Source organism: Psittacula echo (genome assembly GCF_963264785.1).
Source record: "Psittacula echo genome assembly, chromosome: 1".
Lineage (NCBI taxonomy): Eukaryota > Metazoa > Chordata > Aves > Psittaciformes > Psittacidae > Psittacula > Psittacula echo.
In genome coordinates this window covers 83903530-83922918 of record NC_137735.1, presented here as the reverse complement: position 1 = coordinate 83922918, position 19389 = coordinate 83903530, and the positions used below count along the sequence as shown (strand labels likewise).

Here is a 19389-nt window from a genome sequence, read left to right as displayed (position 1 = left end):
TAATTTCTTTTCATCTATTTAAGTAATGTTTCTACCAAAAATTAACCCTTCAGATGATTCTTGATCAGGTCTAAACAGCTTCAAGAGCTAATTAAAATATGAAGTCAGTCAACTTCTATTGAGGGTGGGGGAAAGCAAGAGAACCAATTCAGAATTGAAGACCTTCACAGTACTATCTGGAGAATAAAAAGGAACTTGGAAGCAGAAGCTTGACTTTTCACACCAGGTTCACAAAGGGATTTTGGCATTTTTCACATTAAGTATTTGGCAGTGGAGATATTCTTTTACCTCATCATTCAAGGATAGTTACTTGGATAAGGAATCCAAATATTGATACAGTCATTAGGCTACAGTCTTCCTAAGCCGGTCTCTCTCTGTTCATACCAATCTGTTTTTTGTTATATAAAGCAAGTTCCTACCAGGTCAAAAATGAAAATATTGTAACTCTAAGGTAGGGCATTAACGTGGGAAGAAATACACTTGCATTCCATTACTTCTTCCACCTCATAAAGAAGTCTTAAGAGAAGTCTCAGGCAAATGCCCCAGACTTCAGCTTCTATATGCTGCCAAGTCTTCCCTCCAGCTCAGTAAAGGCCTGAGCAGGCTCAGTGGAGAGGGGCAAAGATTACGTGCTTGCAAAGCACTGGAAGTGCCTGATCACACCTCTGGCAGAGAAAGCTGACCTCATACAATGACAAAAGAGACTGCAAAGTGGCAGTTAAGATAAAGGGTTACAACAGTTTGGGGGGACTGGCTGATGCTCAGTTGCCTGTATCAGCTGGTTGTGTAAACGTTTGTCCAGGACAGCAACAAAAGCATGAATGTCTTCCTGAGGGAATTAGACCAGTATGGGGGAAGCATTTACAGGGCTCAGCCCAACCTAGAGTATAAAATCTGAACGACCACCCAAGAGAGTTTTGAAGGGACCAATGGGCTTGAGCTGGGTTAAAACCCCTTTCACCTTCCCAGCAGCTGGGGATGCCTAGTGTTGTCATAGTGAGCATATCAGATGCCTGTAATGAGAATCACATTTGTAATGTGATCCAACAGCTCTGTCAATGCTACTTATTTCTATTCCTAAAACACTTCTCAAACAATAAATAGTTTCATATTCTGAACAACTAAAGGGAACCCACAACCTTTTACAAACAACTTCCTCTTCTGTCCTTGAAAAAACTTAAATTAAAAGGAAATCCCTACCCCCAGAAGCTCCACAGCATTGTACCAGCACAAGAAGACAACAGGCTAGATACCTAGAGGGTACTTTCAAATCAAGTTCTTAGAACTCCAGGGAGATATTTATTGATCTTCTGACTACTATGTTTCCCTACCACGTCTCGATGACAGAAACTGCCAAGAAATAGGATATGACAGCACGAATTTTAAGCATATCATTTCAGTGATGTTACAACTACTACTGCAAATGGAATCACCTACCCTATTTACTGTGTCAGTGCAGCCCACCCCCCTTCTCAACTAAAAAAATTCCAGGAGAGAACATTGGCATATTCAGTCTTTTTATATCATCCCTTGCCAAAAGGGATCAAATCACTAGTCTGCCACTTCCAGTATCTGTTCTTCCACTATGCTAGTACTGGACATGTTTAATTCTCCAACATTTCTAACTATATCATGCAACATCATGTGTCTGAGAGAACTTCCCTCGTCTTAAGCACATAGCACAAGTATTCCATTGGATTACTTTTTTTGCTTTGTCTTTAGAAAGGAACACATTCCTCTCCCCCCTCTTTTCGTGATAATATATTCCTAAGAAGGAAGCCAAATTCTTCCCTCAGACAATTCCACTGAAAGGCAAACACATACACACCCTCCAAAAAACAGAAAGACAACCAATCAACCCCAAGAAAACAAAAGAAAGATGCTCTCTAGGGGAACGAACAAATAAACCCCTTGCAGATGTGTGGAAGCGAGTAACAAGCACAGCAAGTCAGTCCCCAGTTCAATACTTGCACTATATGGAAGTACAGAGCAACAAAACATTCCTGTATAACAGAAAAAGCCTTGCATTAGGTAAAGCACTTCATTAGTGTAATGCTTGCAGGGTTTCCCTGAGAACATGATCAGAATACCTTTGTTCTCAGGTGTTCTACTCATGTTGTCAAGCACATAACACATTCTGCTTACCAAAGCTTGCTTCCACTTTTGACAATTACAAAGGCATTTTAAAACTCTTTATCACACTTTTAAACCTAAAATGGACTGGACCTCTAAACAGATTATGGAAATCATGTAAACTTTGCCTTTCAAAGAACAAGCATTAAAAGGACACCATCACAGATTTTTGTGACACTGTAAATGTTAATTATTTACAATACCAGCAAATAAAAAATGTCTGATAGTTACATTAGTGACACTTTTTTTTTTTGTTCTCCTTTTCATTCTAATATTTCAACACAGCAAAGGGCAGATATAAAAAGAAAGCGTAATTCTTGAAACCAGTGTTTATTTCATCACATTTTATAGACAAGAGTTTTAAGAAAGTAAAGGGACTTGTTCATGTCCACTGGCACTCCTAGAAGTCTGTATCATTTAAAACACAGGTGTGCACACTGGAAAACCCCTCTCATCACTGAGCAAAGTTGCCATACCAGTCTCTCTCATATTCACAATCACTGCCTGTTATTCACAAGTGGATTAACAACTAGACTTGGGGAAAAGGTGGAGAAAACTGAAGGTACTGTCATTGCTTAAAGAACAAGTACTGCTGACTTTTCTGATCAGAAATCCAGTAAAGCTGTCAGTTGTTGTCAGTTTCACAAGTTTTTGTGGTATTGATACTTGTGGTATCTCCTAATGTCTCTACACCCAAACACAAATACTTTGCCCTCCTGATTTAAGTGCTGCAGCACTTTACATGTTGTTACCTGCCTCGGAGGACTAATGCAGAGTTAAAAAATACTCTCCACCTAGGAGAGGCTGGTTTAAAATCACACCAGTATGCAGACCTGGGTCACAGTGCAACTGCTCTGACAAATGTGCCAGCACAACTTGCTTAGGTGACACAGCACCAGAAGAGGGATTGTTGGAAAAATGACGTAGAAACCCCCAGCTAGTTAAAGACTGTCCTGATAAACATCAGACCTATTTTAATTTCTTGACTGTGACGTATGGAACACGCCTTTCATCTTGCTTTTGTCTTTTTTTTACATTGTTTTTCCCCCCGATAGCCATTCCTGATAATTTGTACAACAATTAAAAGTCTGGCAATGCTTTCTGGCATTTTCAGCTATGGTAACATGCACATCTGTTCAACATGGTATGTCTAAGACAAGTCTGATTTTCCTGGCTGACTGCATTGGAACACATGCAAATGAAAAACTTCAGTCCTTAACATAGCCCTCTGAAATTACCATAATAAAATACTTCCATGCAGAAACATTCCTAACTCTCCATCTTTCAAAGGTAGCTTTGGACTACGCTCAGATCTACTACTGATGACATACTGACATCTACTGAAGAAACACAATGAATCTGAGAAGCTCAAATTCATTGTTAGCCTTTCTTATTTAGCATCAGCTTGAGATAACAGGAAAGACTTCTAGTCTTGATCTTAATTGCTGATAGCAAGGACAAAAACTGCAAGGACATCCAGGGTCACAAAGTATAAATCCTTTTTTCCTATATGAATCCTAAGAAAGTTGTGCTTGGTGTCCCAGTTCTGGAAGAAAACAATTCTTCCTAAAACATGTGGCAGCTGTTGAAATGCACTGTTATTAAAATATGTTTCTATGATAATAAAGCAAATGTACGAATTGCTGCATTTTCTACTACATTTCTAGATGTGCTTGTCTGAGGTATCTAATACTGGGGTGGTCAGTCACCCACCCCTAAACACAGCTACAAGTCCAGAATCCCCTCTATACACTGCCTGCTAGTAATGCTTACAGCTTAATCAGATTTAACATCAATCAGACTGGCAAGCAATTGGCTTCCACAGTCAAAGAACATCAGAAAGTTTCAAGTGGTTCTGAGCCCAACACTTTCAACAACACAAAATTCACTTCATGTCTAACCACCTTCCAGTCCTTTGCACACAGTGCAGTTTCTTTTCCAGCTCTCACTACTGAGTTGCAAACTAGTACTACTTGTAGTAGTACTAGTAGTACTAGAACTGCTTCCCAGCTCTGCAGAGGAAGCAATAGCTGCTTCAGCTGTTGTTAGTAGCACGAAACAGGCCAATTCTGCAGTGCTCAACAAGGCACCTTGCCAAGGCCACTTGCCTCTGCTCCATCACTCCTAGAGCCATCACTGAACACTGCAGGAGAGCTCCTGCAGTAAAGTGCAGCAAGTAACTGCTGAAACAGTCGGAGGAAGAGGAGGTGATTATGTTCCCTATTGCGAGATATAAGACAGGTTTTAGATGACTTAAAGATGATCCAAAATTTTTAAGAGTTCTAACATTTTGATATAACAACCACTCCACAGATGTAAAATCCCTCTCTTATCATGGATCTAGCTGCTAAGAGTACTTTTCTTTCCATTACACTGAAAACATGAGAATTTGTATCTAACCTTACTTTTTTTCCCCCAGCTTTCTATACTTTATAGAAACTTGATAGAACTCTTTCAACTATCCTGATTCCTCCAAGGCTATCTAACCCAGTGTGAGACAAAGAATCAAAGATCACAAATGTCTGTTACTAGTTCAGACCAACGCAGAAATGAAGGCCAGATCACACAAAACAAAATTAGTTTTTGCAAAATTAAAGACTTCAAATGAAATAGTGACTAATACTGCAAATTTCAGGCCCACACAGGAAACCCAAACGCCAAAACCAGCACACCAGCAACCTTTACTAAGTAAACAGAGTCTTACCTTCTAAATAAATGCCCCATTTCTGCCAGTGTTCAAGGCCAGGTTGGACAGAGCCTTGGGCAACATGGTCTAGTGTGAGGTGTCCTAGCCCATGGCAGGGGGTTGGAACTGGATGATCTTAAGGTCCTTTCCAACCCAAACCATTCTATGATTCTATGAAATACTTCTTCTGCAGGAAATATGAAGACAAGACATCAGCTCCCAGGTGACATCCATCTGACTTAAGACAGCTGATCATACACAAAGTATTACTGTTTAAGAAAAGATTAGCACTACGTCCTTTTTATTCCTCAGCTAGACTGGTCACTTGCCTTTACACTCCCAAAGGAAAAGCCAGGAAAGTCTTAGAAAAGTTAACACTTTGTTTTATGCTTTAGGACATGCCTATTCCACTCACTCCAGCATCTTTAATAGTTGAAAGCTCACGAAAGCAACCTTCCTTAAAACTATTTTCCTTCACAGGACAGTATGAGAGAAAATGGAGATCCCAAACACCTCAAATAAAGGAAACATAAGTTGCTGACTCAGCGATCTCCAACCTCTGCTATTCTGGTAGCTACGAATTTTAATGAAGATATTCTTGTATATAATTGTAACAAAGGAAAGATCCAGACCACCCTAGCACGTTCTTCTCCAACAAACAGCTCTTGAATTGAGTTCTCCTACAGGTAAGTTGTGTAGTCTGTGGAGAAGGTTACTGCTAGGTCCTATACACAACTGCAGAAAAAGAGTGCTTTCTCAGAAAGAGAAGACAAACAATGAGTTGCCTTTCATCTCTTGCCCACTAAGTCTCAAGGTATGCTTGTTCCCTATAGGCTTTTTCCACCTCCACCCCCACCCACCCTGCACACTACTGCTCACTAGTTTCAAATTCCCCAAATCACAGCACTAGCAAACTTAACACATGTAATTTTAAACTATTTGTCTAACAGGACTCACTGTTAAGACTTCAGATGTGTGTCGGAAAACACCATGTACAGTTTTGTCAGATTATGTATTTCAAGTAAATATAGGAATTGCCAAACTAAATTAGGCAACTAGCCATTTAATTTCGTAATCCAGTGCATTCCTTACAGCAGTAAATACCAGATGCTTCAAAGAAACACAAAAAAATCCTGAAGCTGACAATATGAAGCATCCCAACCATAAGAAAATTCCTGTTTTAAAGAATGCCTTGAAGCTACAATTAAATCAACATAAATATGAGCCATTCCCTAGAAGAGCAACACCAATCTCCCCTGCCCTCATGTACTACAGCTAGCAATTGTGTGACCACAAAATGGGTTGATGCAGCAAGCTATTCCAACAGAAAACTGTTTATATGGGTGGTGTTAGTGTTCCATTGGATTAGCCAACTCAACTCACATGAATGCCAGATCCTGCAAACAAGCAGAGAATTTGGTCAATCTTTTTTTGAATTAGATTAGTTTAGCTACAATATGAAAGCAAGCCAAGATATTAAGTCCTTACACAAGGCAAGCAGCTACAGCAAGGCTGGAAAGGGACAAGAACACTGCTACTCCATTCCACAGCAGATGATACCAGCCCAGCTCAGCTTCAAGATCTTAGATCTTAAGAAACAGACTACACTCACATGATATTTTGAGCCAGTTTAAATCCGAACAGCTGCAGTATCACCCTCCACTTTTTTCCATACATGCATTCCTGTGCACCAATGTTGTACATGTCTGGTTCAATACTCATTTCAACAGGTTAAGCCCACCAAAGCAGCAGAAAAATAAACGCTGATTTATACAGCTGGACTTTTTCACTTATTTTAACTTGACTTTTGCCTTAGACATCTAGAGTACTACTGTCAGCGGGCAAAGAAACAGGAAAGTATGGCTCGAGTAAGCATGCACTTACCTAATTAAGGTAGAAGCCATAGTTACTTTCAAAAACTGTTTGTTCAACTCAACTATTTCCAAGCCAGTTAAAGCATAAATCAGTTTAACAGTTCCCTGCTAAACTCAGAGGGAAAACTTCAATTCTACATCTTTTAACTTGCATTTATCATTTTTGGACTCATGCTGTGTTATGTAACATAAATCTTGATGATCTAGCAGGTTCATCAGGCGGCCTGTAATACTGAGGCTGGGGGTGGTGCTTGGGATGCTGGGTCACCCCAAGTTGTGGAAGGAACCAGCAGGGACTGCTGTGGCTACACTGTTGGCTTGCCTGGGAATCCAGCCGTGCTTCCCATCCAGCTCTGTAGTACAGCAGAGTAACACCCCAAGGAGTCACTACTGCTGCATCCACTGCCTGAAACAACCCTACCTTTTCCCTTTGGCCAAGTCAGGTATATGGCAAATATTCATTCTGTGACATACACAGGTCTTTTAAGAGTCTGAGCAAAGCAAAGTTTTTCATGTCTGTCATTAGCTCTGGGCTTAGGTGATATTCACACCAATGTACTCTACTGTCAAGACATGTTACATGCAAGGTACTCAGCATGTAACTGGTGGAAGGGCCACACACCCCACTGTTTTGCTCATTCTCCTAAGCTTGCAAGTGTCTTTTCCACTCTGCCTCTGTTAGGTAAGTCATTTCAAGCTTTTTAATGTCCTGAATTTTCAGACTCCGAAAACCAGTCATGTTCCTGACAGTCAGCAAGTCCACAAAGTATCCCCAGTTATGCCATCTACAGAAATACCACATTTGTGAAGTTTTAAACAGCATCAACTTGACTTTGTAAAGTTAACGTTCTTTGAACAATTTATTTGAGAAACTGCCTAGGTTTTGAAGGACAAAAAAAACGCTATGATCTCAAGTGTGAGTATGTGAAAACCTCCAATACCACCTATTACTGTGAGAGCCCTGTATTGCTAAGCTTTCAACACAAATTATGGCTGAACTGAAAGCAAAAGCAGGTTATTATCCATTGAAGATATATTCTCTTCTTCAACTTTACTCAACCTGCATCCCACTCACAATAGTAGATAACAGAAAGGGTAGAGAATGCACTACCTCCTGGATTTTGTTCCAGGACATCTTTTCCTAGGCCAACTGAGGACTTTGAACAAGGAAAATAAAACACAACACTTTTGCTTGTGTCCTCCACCAGAAATCTGTATAAAAAAATGTAGGCAAGCACTAAAAAAAAAAAAAAAAAACCAAACCAAAACCAAAAAAAAAAAAAGAGAGAGAAAGAAAACTGGAAAAATAAGAGAGAATATTCTTCATCTATCTCGAAGAGAAAGAACTGTTTGATATATGACAACTCCTACATCCCACCCCAAAAAGATCACAATTAGGTCAGATTATTTGTAAGGAAATTTCTACCCACAATCTTTCAGCATTTTTATCCTTCTTCTTTTCAAAAGGTCAGTTATTTACATGGTTTGAATACACAGTTTGTAGGAAAATAATTTTTTTATATTCTCTTCCTAATCATTTCCCTTATTTTTGTCATTCTTATAACTACACATTCCTCAGCACTGGTTTTCCAACTTGCATACTTTATTTCTTCTTCTTGCAGTAGATGCAGCATTAGGAGGAATTAAATAGAAGAGGGCATAAAGGCCCACAATTCATGCTTTCTGCATTTAATTTCAAAAAAACAGGCAGAAAACACACCACCAAGAAATAAACACACTACTGAAATGCTGAAGGACCAATTCTCCATCTTAGAGGCTGCAGCTATACTCCAGGAGGGCTGCCTTCACAGAACATGCTGTCCTAAGGCCAGCACACTCTGAACAGTAAGATATTCAGACTTTCTGACAATAAGTTACCTTGATTTGAACACATCCTACAGAATTTCAGAACAAAGTTCTTCCTCTGAGTCAGTTTTAAGATTTCCCTCCTATGTAGATTCTCCAATAAAGAATAAGGTATAAGAACACATGGAAACCTCTTTTTCAGGGCTGAGGGTACTTTCATGTTTTCTCCCCACAAAGAATTACTCTAATACTCTATTCAGAAATTTAATCTTTCCCTGGAGTTCCACTGGTTTGTTTTTTGGGTTTTTTTACAGATATATGGGGAAGATAAATGGAAGAAGTAAAGGTACAAAACAACACTGAAGTCTCCTCCCTTTAGGAAATCCAAATTAAAGACTTGGAAAAATATGACAGTGTTACACAGCTTGGCATTCTTCCCATAACATAAGCTTACTATCTACAGAATCATCTTATTTAACTTTCCTAACATATCTTAATATCTTGCTTTTCCTTCTAATCACCACAGAAAAAAAGCTAATAGTAAACCAGAACAGAAACCTTACAGTTTAGCTTAAAACACTCTAAGTTGTTGTAATAGTACATATTTTTCTGATCTACATACTTTGCTTTCTAGACCCATTCTTTTTTGGCATATATGTTACTGTATATACGTCTGTACAGCAGCATAGAATCAGAATCATAGAGTGGTTCGAGTTGGAAAGAACCTTAAGATCATCCAGTTCCAACGACCCTGCAATGGGCAGGAACACCTTGCACTAGACCATGTTGCCCAAGGCTCTGTCCAACCTGGCCTTTAACACTGCCAGGGATGGAGCATCCACCAGTTCTTTGGGCAACCTGTTCCAGGGCTTCACCACCCTCACAGTAAAGAACTTCTTCCTTATATCTAACCTGAACTTCCCCTGTTTCAGTTTGAACCCATCACCCCTTGTCCTATTGCTACAGTCCCTGATAAACAGTCCTGCTTTAGTTATGTCACCTTACTACCTCTAGCTCCATGGCAACTGGTATTGTCCATTGACAATTCCTTTTCATTTCAAATGTTTGCTACCTTGACTTCAGAAAAAAAACAGAAGAAAAAAGTCCTCCTGAAACTCTTAAATGTGACCAATAAACTTCAAGTACCTATGCAAAAAAATGAAACACCATAATTTCTTCTTAATTCAGAGGTCCGTATCCTGGAATCAATACACTAAAGCAACCCTCCAATATGTTATACAAAGTGAAGGCAAAAATAACTGTAATGCAAATTATCAAAGTTAATTATATTTGATTATCACAATAAATGTTAAAGAATATGTCATCTAGATCTACATGAATTAGGTCATGTATGGTATTCTGGCACACAAGAAATTCATTACTGAAGAGTACAGATGCTCCGTTTTACAATCTTTTTTCCAAGTAGCCTTTCAGCACATTCCCAGCCTTATCTCATTCTCACCGAGATTTCCATCCTCAATGGTCAGCACCACTTCATCCATCACCAAGGCCCGGAAATCTAGCTCCTCTTCACAGCACTTGGCCTTCAGCGCTCTCAGGATCTCCTGCTGAGGGTAATCTTCTCTGATGCGACGGTCTGTTAAGAACCACAGCCTGGGAGCAACTGAACTGCACATCTTGGAGTTGTCTTGCAACCTTCAAGGTCTCCTTTCAATGGAACTTCTAGATGGTGGAGAAGATGAGACTCTGTTAGAGTACACAGGCTCCTGTATTCATATTCCCCACTGTACCAGGTCCTACTCCCTCTACACAAGTCAGTCCTTTTCAATGGAGTGCAACTTCCAACTTCCAAGTGGGAAAATAATGTCTACACCTAACTTGTAGCAGAAGCAACAACAGGAACAAATCCATTTACATTCAATGGAATGTAAATGCTAGAAATCAGGTCTTGAACCTCATGCTAGTTTCATCCACAAGAAGTACACACTTGACTTAAGTACCGGTAGTAGCATCCCCCTTTCTTGACAGTACTAAGGGGCATGCCAAGAACTGAAAACATACGGATGGTCACCTCTGAAGGCCGCAATTTCAACTTCATGATTGTGATTAATTCCTTACAAATGGAAATAACTCAGGCCCTCTCCTAGGTACTGCTAAAACACCAGTGACAGACTTCATGTATCCCTATCCACCACATACAGAAGACAACAGCGTGTGCCAAATTCTGTATGTTAGAAGAGCAGTCTTGAACAAGAGGAAGAAATCCATTAAAACAGGATTTTCCACGTCAGCATTTCAAGACTGATTTGCTCTTACAATCACTTCATATCCACTCTACTATCTGTAACATATTACTGGGGAAAAAAGAAAAAAAAGGAACAACAACAACAAAAAAAAAACCTCAATGGAACAAGGAGCATCAACAAAATATTAAGAATACCCAACATGGAACCTAAAGCAAAATCAAGGTTTGAATATCAGTGCTAGCCCTTTCTTGCTCCTTTTTTTTTTAAATCAGTTTTATATACATAAACAGCACCAGCAAAAATTCAGCATCAAAACTAGAAAAAAAAAAAAAGTTCAAACTGAAGAATTCCAATTACAATGGTACCAGAAGTGGTAACAGCAAGGCACTGCTCCTTTTGTTTTGAATACAGGGCACCTGGACTATTTTTGACTGTATACTAAAATACTTTAAAAGCTGCTAAACAATTACAATTATTGTTAATGGAATACTCATCTACATTCAAGAGAAACAAGCAGCATGGTGTGGGTAAAATGAACTGTGGAGAAAAACAGAGCTGTTTTCTGCGACACATTTTAAACTTTCATATTAAAACAGAGATAGAAATAATTGTTTTCACCAGTAGAGCTTACATGAGTTTCAAACAGAACTGAAGGCTAGGACAGAAACAAGAGTTCTGCCTGGTAGTCCCAGTGAGAGGACCTGCTGTCAACAGAAAATGCAAATGCAGAAAGACCAGAAGTATACAACTTCTTTCATCTGATACCACAAAGAATTTCATTTTTTGTAGCAGGTCTTGGGACAAAACTATTACTTTGCTACAACTATAAGAATGAGCTAATTCTATTATTATTTTTAAACCAAGTTTTTTCTACTAGCACGGCTTCTTCTGAAGAAGGACATACATTTTTAAGTGGACATTTTTATTCCTAGTGCTGAGAATCATGACAATAAGCAAACTTTTTTCCCACCTCTTTGGTAAATGAACAGCAACAATAAAGCCAAGTACTAAAGTTGTTCATTCTAACAGCTTGAAAGAAAGCAGAAGCTATGGAAAGGCAATCCCAGATGCAGGCCAGCCCTTGACAGCAGTCAAGATGCTCAAGGTAAAGCAGGAAAAAGTGTTTGCTCCCTGCAGGAAAATGGGTAAGGGAGGCTGTAAAAAGTATTTCTGATATCTCAAAGAACCCCCTTTTTCTTCAAAGCAGCTGAAAGTGAAAAGGGCAAGTTGAGGTTTGGGCTTGCAATGACTGACAACTGGAAGATTCTGCCCCACTTCTGGCTCTCTCAACCATGGCTTTCTCTCCATGGTTAAGTTACAGAAAGCTTCCTGGGACAACATCCTCAGCCAAGAATCGGGACAAAATATCTTTTCCAGAAATGGCACTGCCATGGCACAGCTCAGAAAGCTTCTTGCCCATTTATTTCTGCTATCTGCATGAATGACTGGGGAGACCAAACAGCCCCACCTACCGCCTCTCTTCTGAAAAGCAGCTCCACTTAACAAGCTGGCACACCTTGCTTTGAGTAACAGCTATAGAACATGGAGAATATGAAAAAAAAAAAAAAGTTTGACAGACAGATATAATTTTAAAAATAATAATAATCACAAAACATTACATATTTTCAGCCTGTTTGGGGTTTTGATTTGTTGTTTGGTGATGGTGGAAGGTTTCTGCGTTCATTACTGTTTCTAACACTGGTGCAAAGAAACAAGTATTTTCTCTCCAGCAGCCTTCTCCCCCTATTTTTGCTTGCTTCTAACCCTTAATTTCTTTGCCAGCAGCGATCTGCTCACATTTTTCTCAAATATCTTTTCTACATAGCTCCACCTCCACTCCCTTGAATCTGCAGAGACTGTTCCATCATCTGCCCTGACTGCCATTTCAGCAGTGATTTCCTAAAAATCAGCAAAGGGTTGAAGAAGAAAGAAAAAGAAGGTACACCCTTTTCTATCCTCCATCTTTCTGCTATTTTTTAAAGGAGCTATAGCACCATCAAGAAGAACCATGCAGATACCTCAATTAGCACATTAAACCAGCAGGCATATAAAAATGCCTTGGGTATGGGTATCCACCTCCCTCCTAATACTATGTCTCATCTCCTCTAAATCTAAGTTTTGTAAGTGTGTATAAAAAGGCTCACACCTCATCATGAGGCAGGAAGGTAGCAACCTCAAGTATGAAGGTAATTAAAAAACTTACCTTAACTGAAGTTACAAGCCAGAGGCAGAAACCAGTAATCCTAACTATCAGCTCCCTGACCTCCAACCCAATACATTTTATTTCCACCTGGAGAAATACCCTTTTCACACCAGTGTTCTGCTCCTAAAACCAGAATCTACTTAACAGTTTCAACCTCTCCTTATAATCTCTGTTTTGATTGTGTAAGAAGTCTCACAGAACGCAAAACCTGCAATTTACCCTATTAACCCAAACATCTTAATCCCTCCCACATTCTCAAGCACATTGTCTGTAGGAGGACAGCTTGCCTTGCCGTCAGATGCACAAGAGCATTAAGCTCTCAAGTTGGATATGATTTCCAGAATTTTTCCCTGAAAGCCAGCTCCACCCATTTCAATCTAAAAGACACAGCCTCAGACAATGCTGGGTGTGCATGGAATACTTCCTAACCCATGAAAGCATGTATTGCAAAGTAAGTATAGTATATATAAGGGGAAGAGCAGATGTCTAAATGTCTTCAAGAAGACCAGCTGAAATGCAGTTTCACTTAAAGCTAGTATAATCAATGTAAGTACCATCTTTCAATAACTATTTAATAGACATATGAAACTGAAAAAAAAAATCGTGTTAGACTGGGACAGGTAAAAGTGGCAGTGAAGTAAAAGCTCTATGATAAAAATTAAACAGTGTGTCATGCCAGCCAAGCAGACACAGCTACATCTTCTTCACAAAGACTGTGTGGAACAATTTATTCCCTCTATAAATTGCTAAATCTTTAGCAATTTATACAGGGAATGCAACATTCGGCCCAGCTTTCAGCTGTGGCATCCCTGTACCGCTTAAGCTAAGCTTTAGACTGGTATTCACACAGCATCTTCCTCTGCTCCCCATCACATGCAAATGTATTTTCTTCCACACTCCTTGAATTTGCAACACACCTTTAGCACCTGTACTAACAAAAACACTCACTCTGCTACTTTTCTACTTTACATCATATACAAATACATTCGGTTGACGTAACAAGAAATTCATCCAAGCAGATCAGCTGTCCAGAGAACTGGAAATCTCTGAACATGACTTTTTTTACTTTGAAGGGGTCTCCACAGAGAGCCTTTCAGACCTGCCTGCAGGAATGGGATACTGGTCTCTATTGCACATTTACTCCTTGTCCTGTCCTCAACACCCAAAAGCAGGAGAAAAATTGACCAGTCTCTTTTTCTTTTTCATCATGACGTATTTTCCCCTAAACTGAAACAAGAAACCAGTTATTAGGAGATATTAATTAATTTATGTATTAATGATAAATGTGTACCATAGAAGATACCTAGTACACAAAAAGATTATATCCTTTCTATTTAGAATTCAACTACTCAATGCCTCTGTAAATTAAAAAGGCTAGGTTGTTTCTGTCCTATGGGAACCATGAATGGAATCCCAGATGTTTTTCAGCATTAGGAATCGATGTGACCTGGCTATCTCAACCGCTCAACTTGTGATCTGATATTATAGCACACTCCCACTGACTATCCCAGATCACGCTGATCCCAGTGCAATCTGGGAATCGAGTTAGTGGAACAATTATTACCATCAGCCCCTCCCAGGATCGTCTCTTTTTTCAGATCTCAGCCTAAACTCTTGGCCTCAGTTACAGCACTATGTAGCTAATGCAACTCTATGGATTTCAGCAGTTAATAGAGAAGTAAAACCTAATCTTAGTTTTCACACACCTCTAGGCATATTTAATCCCTACAGCTCAGATAACGATAATAAGAATCACACAGAAGTGAGAAGGAAATAGCAAAGAGCCTGACAGTCATGACTGCCATGGGAAATAGAGAACTAGGAAAAATAAGCTCTAAGCACTCACCTCACTACAAATAACACTGCACCTTCTTACGTATCATTAATGCATATCCCTTAATACTTCTTTCCAGAACACTTAAATTGGAAAAGGTATTTTGTTTACCTTTTAATCATAAATTTGCTAAGGCTTGAAACGGAGTACACGCTTCCAGTAAACCAATTGTCTCTACCATTGCAGCAGTTTCTAGAATCCTACTTTGGAGGCCACACCTCATGATGCTGAAGACCTAAGGACAGCTGGCAGATGCTCATAAGTTATCTCCTTCAGGAGATATTTCAAGGCAAATCTGAATTACAAAGCCAATTTTAGGTAGCAGACCGGTCAAACAGCTAAGGAAAGCTCTGGCATATGACCCTGTGTATGATCCATCATACGCTGTCATGGAAGTCTCTGTCTCATCTTAATGAAAGCAACACTTCAAACAACCCAGAAAATTTGACTATGTCATAGGGAGACCAGGCCTGAAAACAGTTCACAGCTGTTTCAAGTATAAAGCACAATTAATATTTATCACACAAAGATACCAGAATGATGATCACTTAAGAAAACATGTATATAACCCATTGATGAATACAACCCATGGCAATATATACAGACATAAAAACTTACATCTTGAACCACTTGTTCAATTTGATTAAGAAAAATAAATCCAAGGTAAGCCAACTCCTTCCTGACACTGCTGCTTCATGGCAATGCTTAAGGACAACCTCAAGAAAAATCCCCCTCTTACCCACCAGAGACCAGTTTTCCCAAGCCTGTCATATAACCATTTGAGAATCTTTGGAAAGAATACATTTTTAAAAGCTGAAGAATCTGAAAAATTAAAGTATTTCTTTGAATGCATTTTATACAATAAATTGAGCAGCTGCAGCGCAATCTGTCCAGTGCTGCTGCATTATCATCCGCCCTCTACACATGCTTCATAGAATTTAAAGTCACTGCAGGCAGGTGAACCCCAAGCACACCTCCTTGAAAGCATACCACAGTATCTACCTCCTTTTCAGTATGAGATTTTAGACTGCGACAATCACGGGATATGGGAATATGTTAATTGTTCCCACTCAGTCCCAGTACAACCCTCCACATCCGCAGACGGGCAACTGCACTCCCTGATGGCTTTCATCTGCTTGTCCCCACCTCTGCACTGACTGATGTTAAAGATGTTAGCTACAAACCTTCCAGGCACAATTGCCTCTAAAAGGCAGAGATCCACACCCCCAGTCTTTCCTCCTCTACGTTCATGCTTGCAAGTAGGTGATAACATGCCCCATTCACATACCCCAGCTCCTGATCTCCAGTGAATCATCCATTCACTCTAGCCCCATACTGGTCAGCACCATCTCTCCTGCTTCTGCTTTGGTGGTATTTTTCCCCCTACAACAGGCTCTCAGCTTTTTCACCCCGCTCCACTCTGCCTGTGCATGCAAATAAAACATACATTTCCTCCCACATCAGCTCCTTCTCTGAAGAGAGGCTCTTCTACCTCTGCCCAGGTTCCCCTGCAATGTGGCACAATACTCCCCCCTGTTCTCTGCCTCCCCCCCCCACCCCATCCGTGTGTACATCGGCAGTTCTCCCTCCCCCCTTTCCCCACCCCCTTTCTGTCTCTGTGCCTCTCCCAGCGCCTGGCGTGGGGGAAGGGAAACATGCACTGTATGAATGAATGGGCCGAAGAGACTTACCAGAAATTGGGTGAGGAAAAGAGTGGAAGACGAGAAGGACACCAAAGATGGGTGCTTCCTCCCTTCAGCGTGCCAAGTGCTGCCTCAGTTCTGGCTCCCTTCACAAGGTCACGTGTCCTGCTAGGTACCCCTTTCCCTGGATCCTCTACTAACCACAAAGGGTGGCAGGGAAGTCTTCTGGATGCCTCTCTGTACTCTGGAGGGAAGGGTACTACTGAAGCTCCCAAAGCAAGCAAAGTCCTGTAACGTGCAACGTAATGCCTCGAGTAACAAGGGAGATTTCTGAAGGGGGAAAGGGCGAGTAAGTGACTGTTCAATTAATTCCCAAATTGTCTTCCCCTGCGGGGGAAGAGGGATGGGAAGGAGGGAAGAGTGTACTGGTGAAGCGCTGTAGCTTTCTATGAAAAATAAACTGAATCCTCGTGTCTCTACTTGCTCAGAACTGAACCCCTAAACGACTCTGAAGTCACAAACACCTAGGGAGGAAAAAGGGGAGAAAAATCTCTATTAAGACATAAACTAACATGCAAAGGTATCTAATAAACTAAATCCCAGCGGAAAAAAAGGTACCGTACAAGATAGTAAGCAAAGCCAAAAGAAAAAGACGGCCCAAACACAATTTTGTGAAACGTACAACTTTAAACGATTTACAGAAATGTACTACCACAGAAGCCCGTTTTAAGGTGAAAAAAAGGTTAAGCAGTTCATTCCTTAACTGAAGAATGTGTGTTCAACGGAAAGTTAAATCTGCGCCTACACGTGAACGTAAGAAGAAATTAAGTTTTAAAACCTTCAAAAACTATTCCTATTTATTCGCGTGAGTCTTTAAACCCCTCCTCCAGAATAACATTCAGAATTCAGATGAGGAGACTAGAGAAAAGTACGTTTCAGGTCAGAAGCATACACCCCTATGCATTAGACCCCTCTCCGCCATAGAAAATAAACTGCCTCTTATAAAGGGTGACCAAAACGAAAAGCCAAAATAACACGTCTAGAGGATGCTTAACGAAAGATTAGCAGTCACACACTTGGAACCCCGGTAGATCAGTTAAGTCACCGATGTGCCATGAGCTCTTTAAACATCAGAAAACAAAAGAGGAGAAGAAACCCAGTTGAAAGATTTCGTTCTAGGACTCGGCAGCGCACACACCCCCAGCGTCACGGGCAGAAATTGCCCCCAACAACCGCAGACCCCCACGTTCACGGGAGCCGTTTTGCACCCCCGTTTCCGCGGCGGCTTTGCACACACATCGAACGCGTGTGAACGCGCAGGCGGCGCGCAAGGCGGGAGCCGACCCCCGCGGCGCACTCGCGGCGCTCCGCCCGAGCGCGACCCGCCCGCGGAACGCCATGGGCGAGGCGGCAGCAGGGCGAGGAGCCGCCGCCCGCCCGTCCTTCTGCCCGTGCCCCCGTCGCTCACAACGAGCGGCCGCCGCCTGCATACCCACGCCCCCCACCACCACCATCAGCCCCGAAGCGGCTGCCACCCACCTGGGCGCCCCGGCTGTCCGGCCCGCGCGGGGCGGCGGGAAGGCGCCGGGATGCACAATCACCATGGGCGCAGCGCGGCGGCGGGGCGGGACGGCTGAGAGGACAGTCCCAACCCCCCAACACACACACTCCTTCCCGCCTGCCCCCTCCCCGGGCACGGCGGACCCCACCCCCGGGCTCGCACCCGCTCAGCCCGACATCTCACCCTCCCCGCGAACCGCCGAGCCCGAAACTGAGGGGACCCGCGCGCCCCGCCGGCGCCCCCCTCCTCTTCCCGCAGGCACCGGGCCTAGGAAGGGAAGCCGCGGGGCGAAGAAGGCTCCGGAGAGATTCGCCCCTTCCTCCCCGCCGGCAGCGGTCGCTCGGCGGCGGCGCGGTCCTAAAGGGGAGCGGGCGACGCCACACGTCGCTCCGCTCAGAACACAATCCCCCCCCCCCCCCCGCTCGCTCTCCGCCTCCCTCCGCCTCCCTCCTTCCCGCGGCTGGGGCGAGAAGGAAGGCTGTTCCGTGCTCCGAGACCCCCGCCCCCCGCGGCCGCCGCTCCAGCCACAGCGCGGGCACCGCCGCCTCCTCGCACGCTCCCTCCCTCCCTCCCTCCCTCCCACCGCCTGACTGGAGCGGCGGCGGCCGCGGCGCTGCTAACGGCCGAGCGCGCCTGGCACGCGCTGGCGGAGGGAGGCAAGGCGGGGCGCCCGGCTCCGCGGTGGGTGGGGCGGCCGCGGGGAAGCGCGCGAGGGCGGTGGCAGCGCGGTGCTTCCGCCTGTCGCCCGCCGCCGCGCGCTGCTCGGCGTGGGGTGGGGTGGGGCGGGGCGGGGCAGGCGGCGCGGCCCAGCCGGCCCGAGCCGGTGGCCCTGAGCCACCACACGCACGCTGAGGGTGCCTGCATGGCACGGCCGAGACCGCCTGCCCCCCCACCGCCGCGGGTGACCGGCTGCGGCGGGACGCCGCTGGCACGTGGCGCGCAAAGCCAGAACCTTTGTCCTTCGTGTGACAGGTACCGGCGTGACGCGTCCCACGCGCCACCTGCCACGCACCGTCACGTGCCCCCCGCCGCCGGAGCCGCGCCGCCCCTCGCTGCTGTCATTCTGCTAACGTAATGGCTGCTGGCAGCGGAGCGATGCTCCCCTCCCGTGTGTTACTAACCAGCGCATCTCCTTTCCGTGTGCCGGTGGCACACCGGCCGCTCTTCTCCGTGCTGCACCCTTTCTATTCACCGTATCGTGTTAGCTGTGTATCCCATGGGGATTCCTGTAGGAATCTCTCCTTCGCCAGCCCTCCTAACCTCCAGATTCTGTGTCCCACGAGAGCAGCCTCTGTCCCTGCCCATGGCAGAGGGGTTGAACTGTATGATTGTTAAAGTTCCTTCCAACCCAACCCATTCAGTAATTCTGTCTTCCTCAACAACCAGTGTTACAGCTTTGCAAATAGGGAACGTACCCATTTGGTCATGTCCGATACCCCCAG

At 43.1% G+C, this 19389-nt stretch overlaps 1 protein-coding gene across 1 annotated transcript in view; it reads right to left on the bottom strand.

Moving 5' to 3' along the window:
- The window catches only part of RIMKLB (ribosomal modification protein rimK like family member B), a gene marked incomplete at both ends in the record, with an annotated part of 36938 nt that extends 26802 nt beyond the window's left edge, over window positions 1-10136 (bottom strand). The window contains one exon of the mRNA XM_080623399.1: window positions 9962-10136. Within this exon, the coding sequence (XP_080479525.1) occupies window positions 9962-10136 (175 nt within the window). The remainder of the gene's footprint in view (window positions 1-9961) is intronic.
- Between the last annotated feature and the right edge of the window lie 9253 nt (window positions 10137-19389).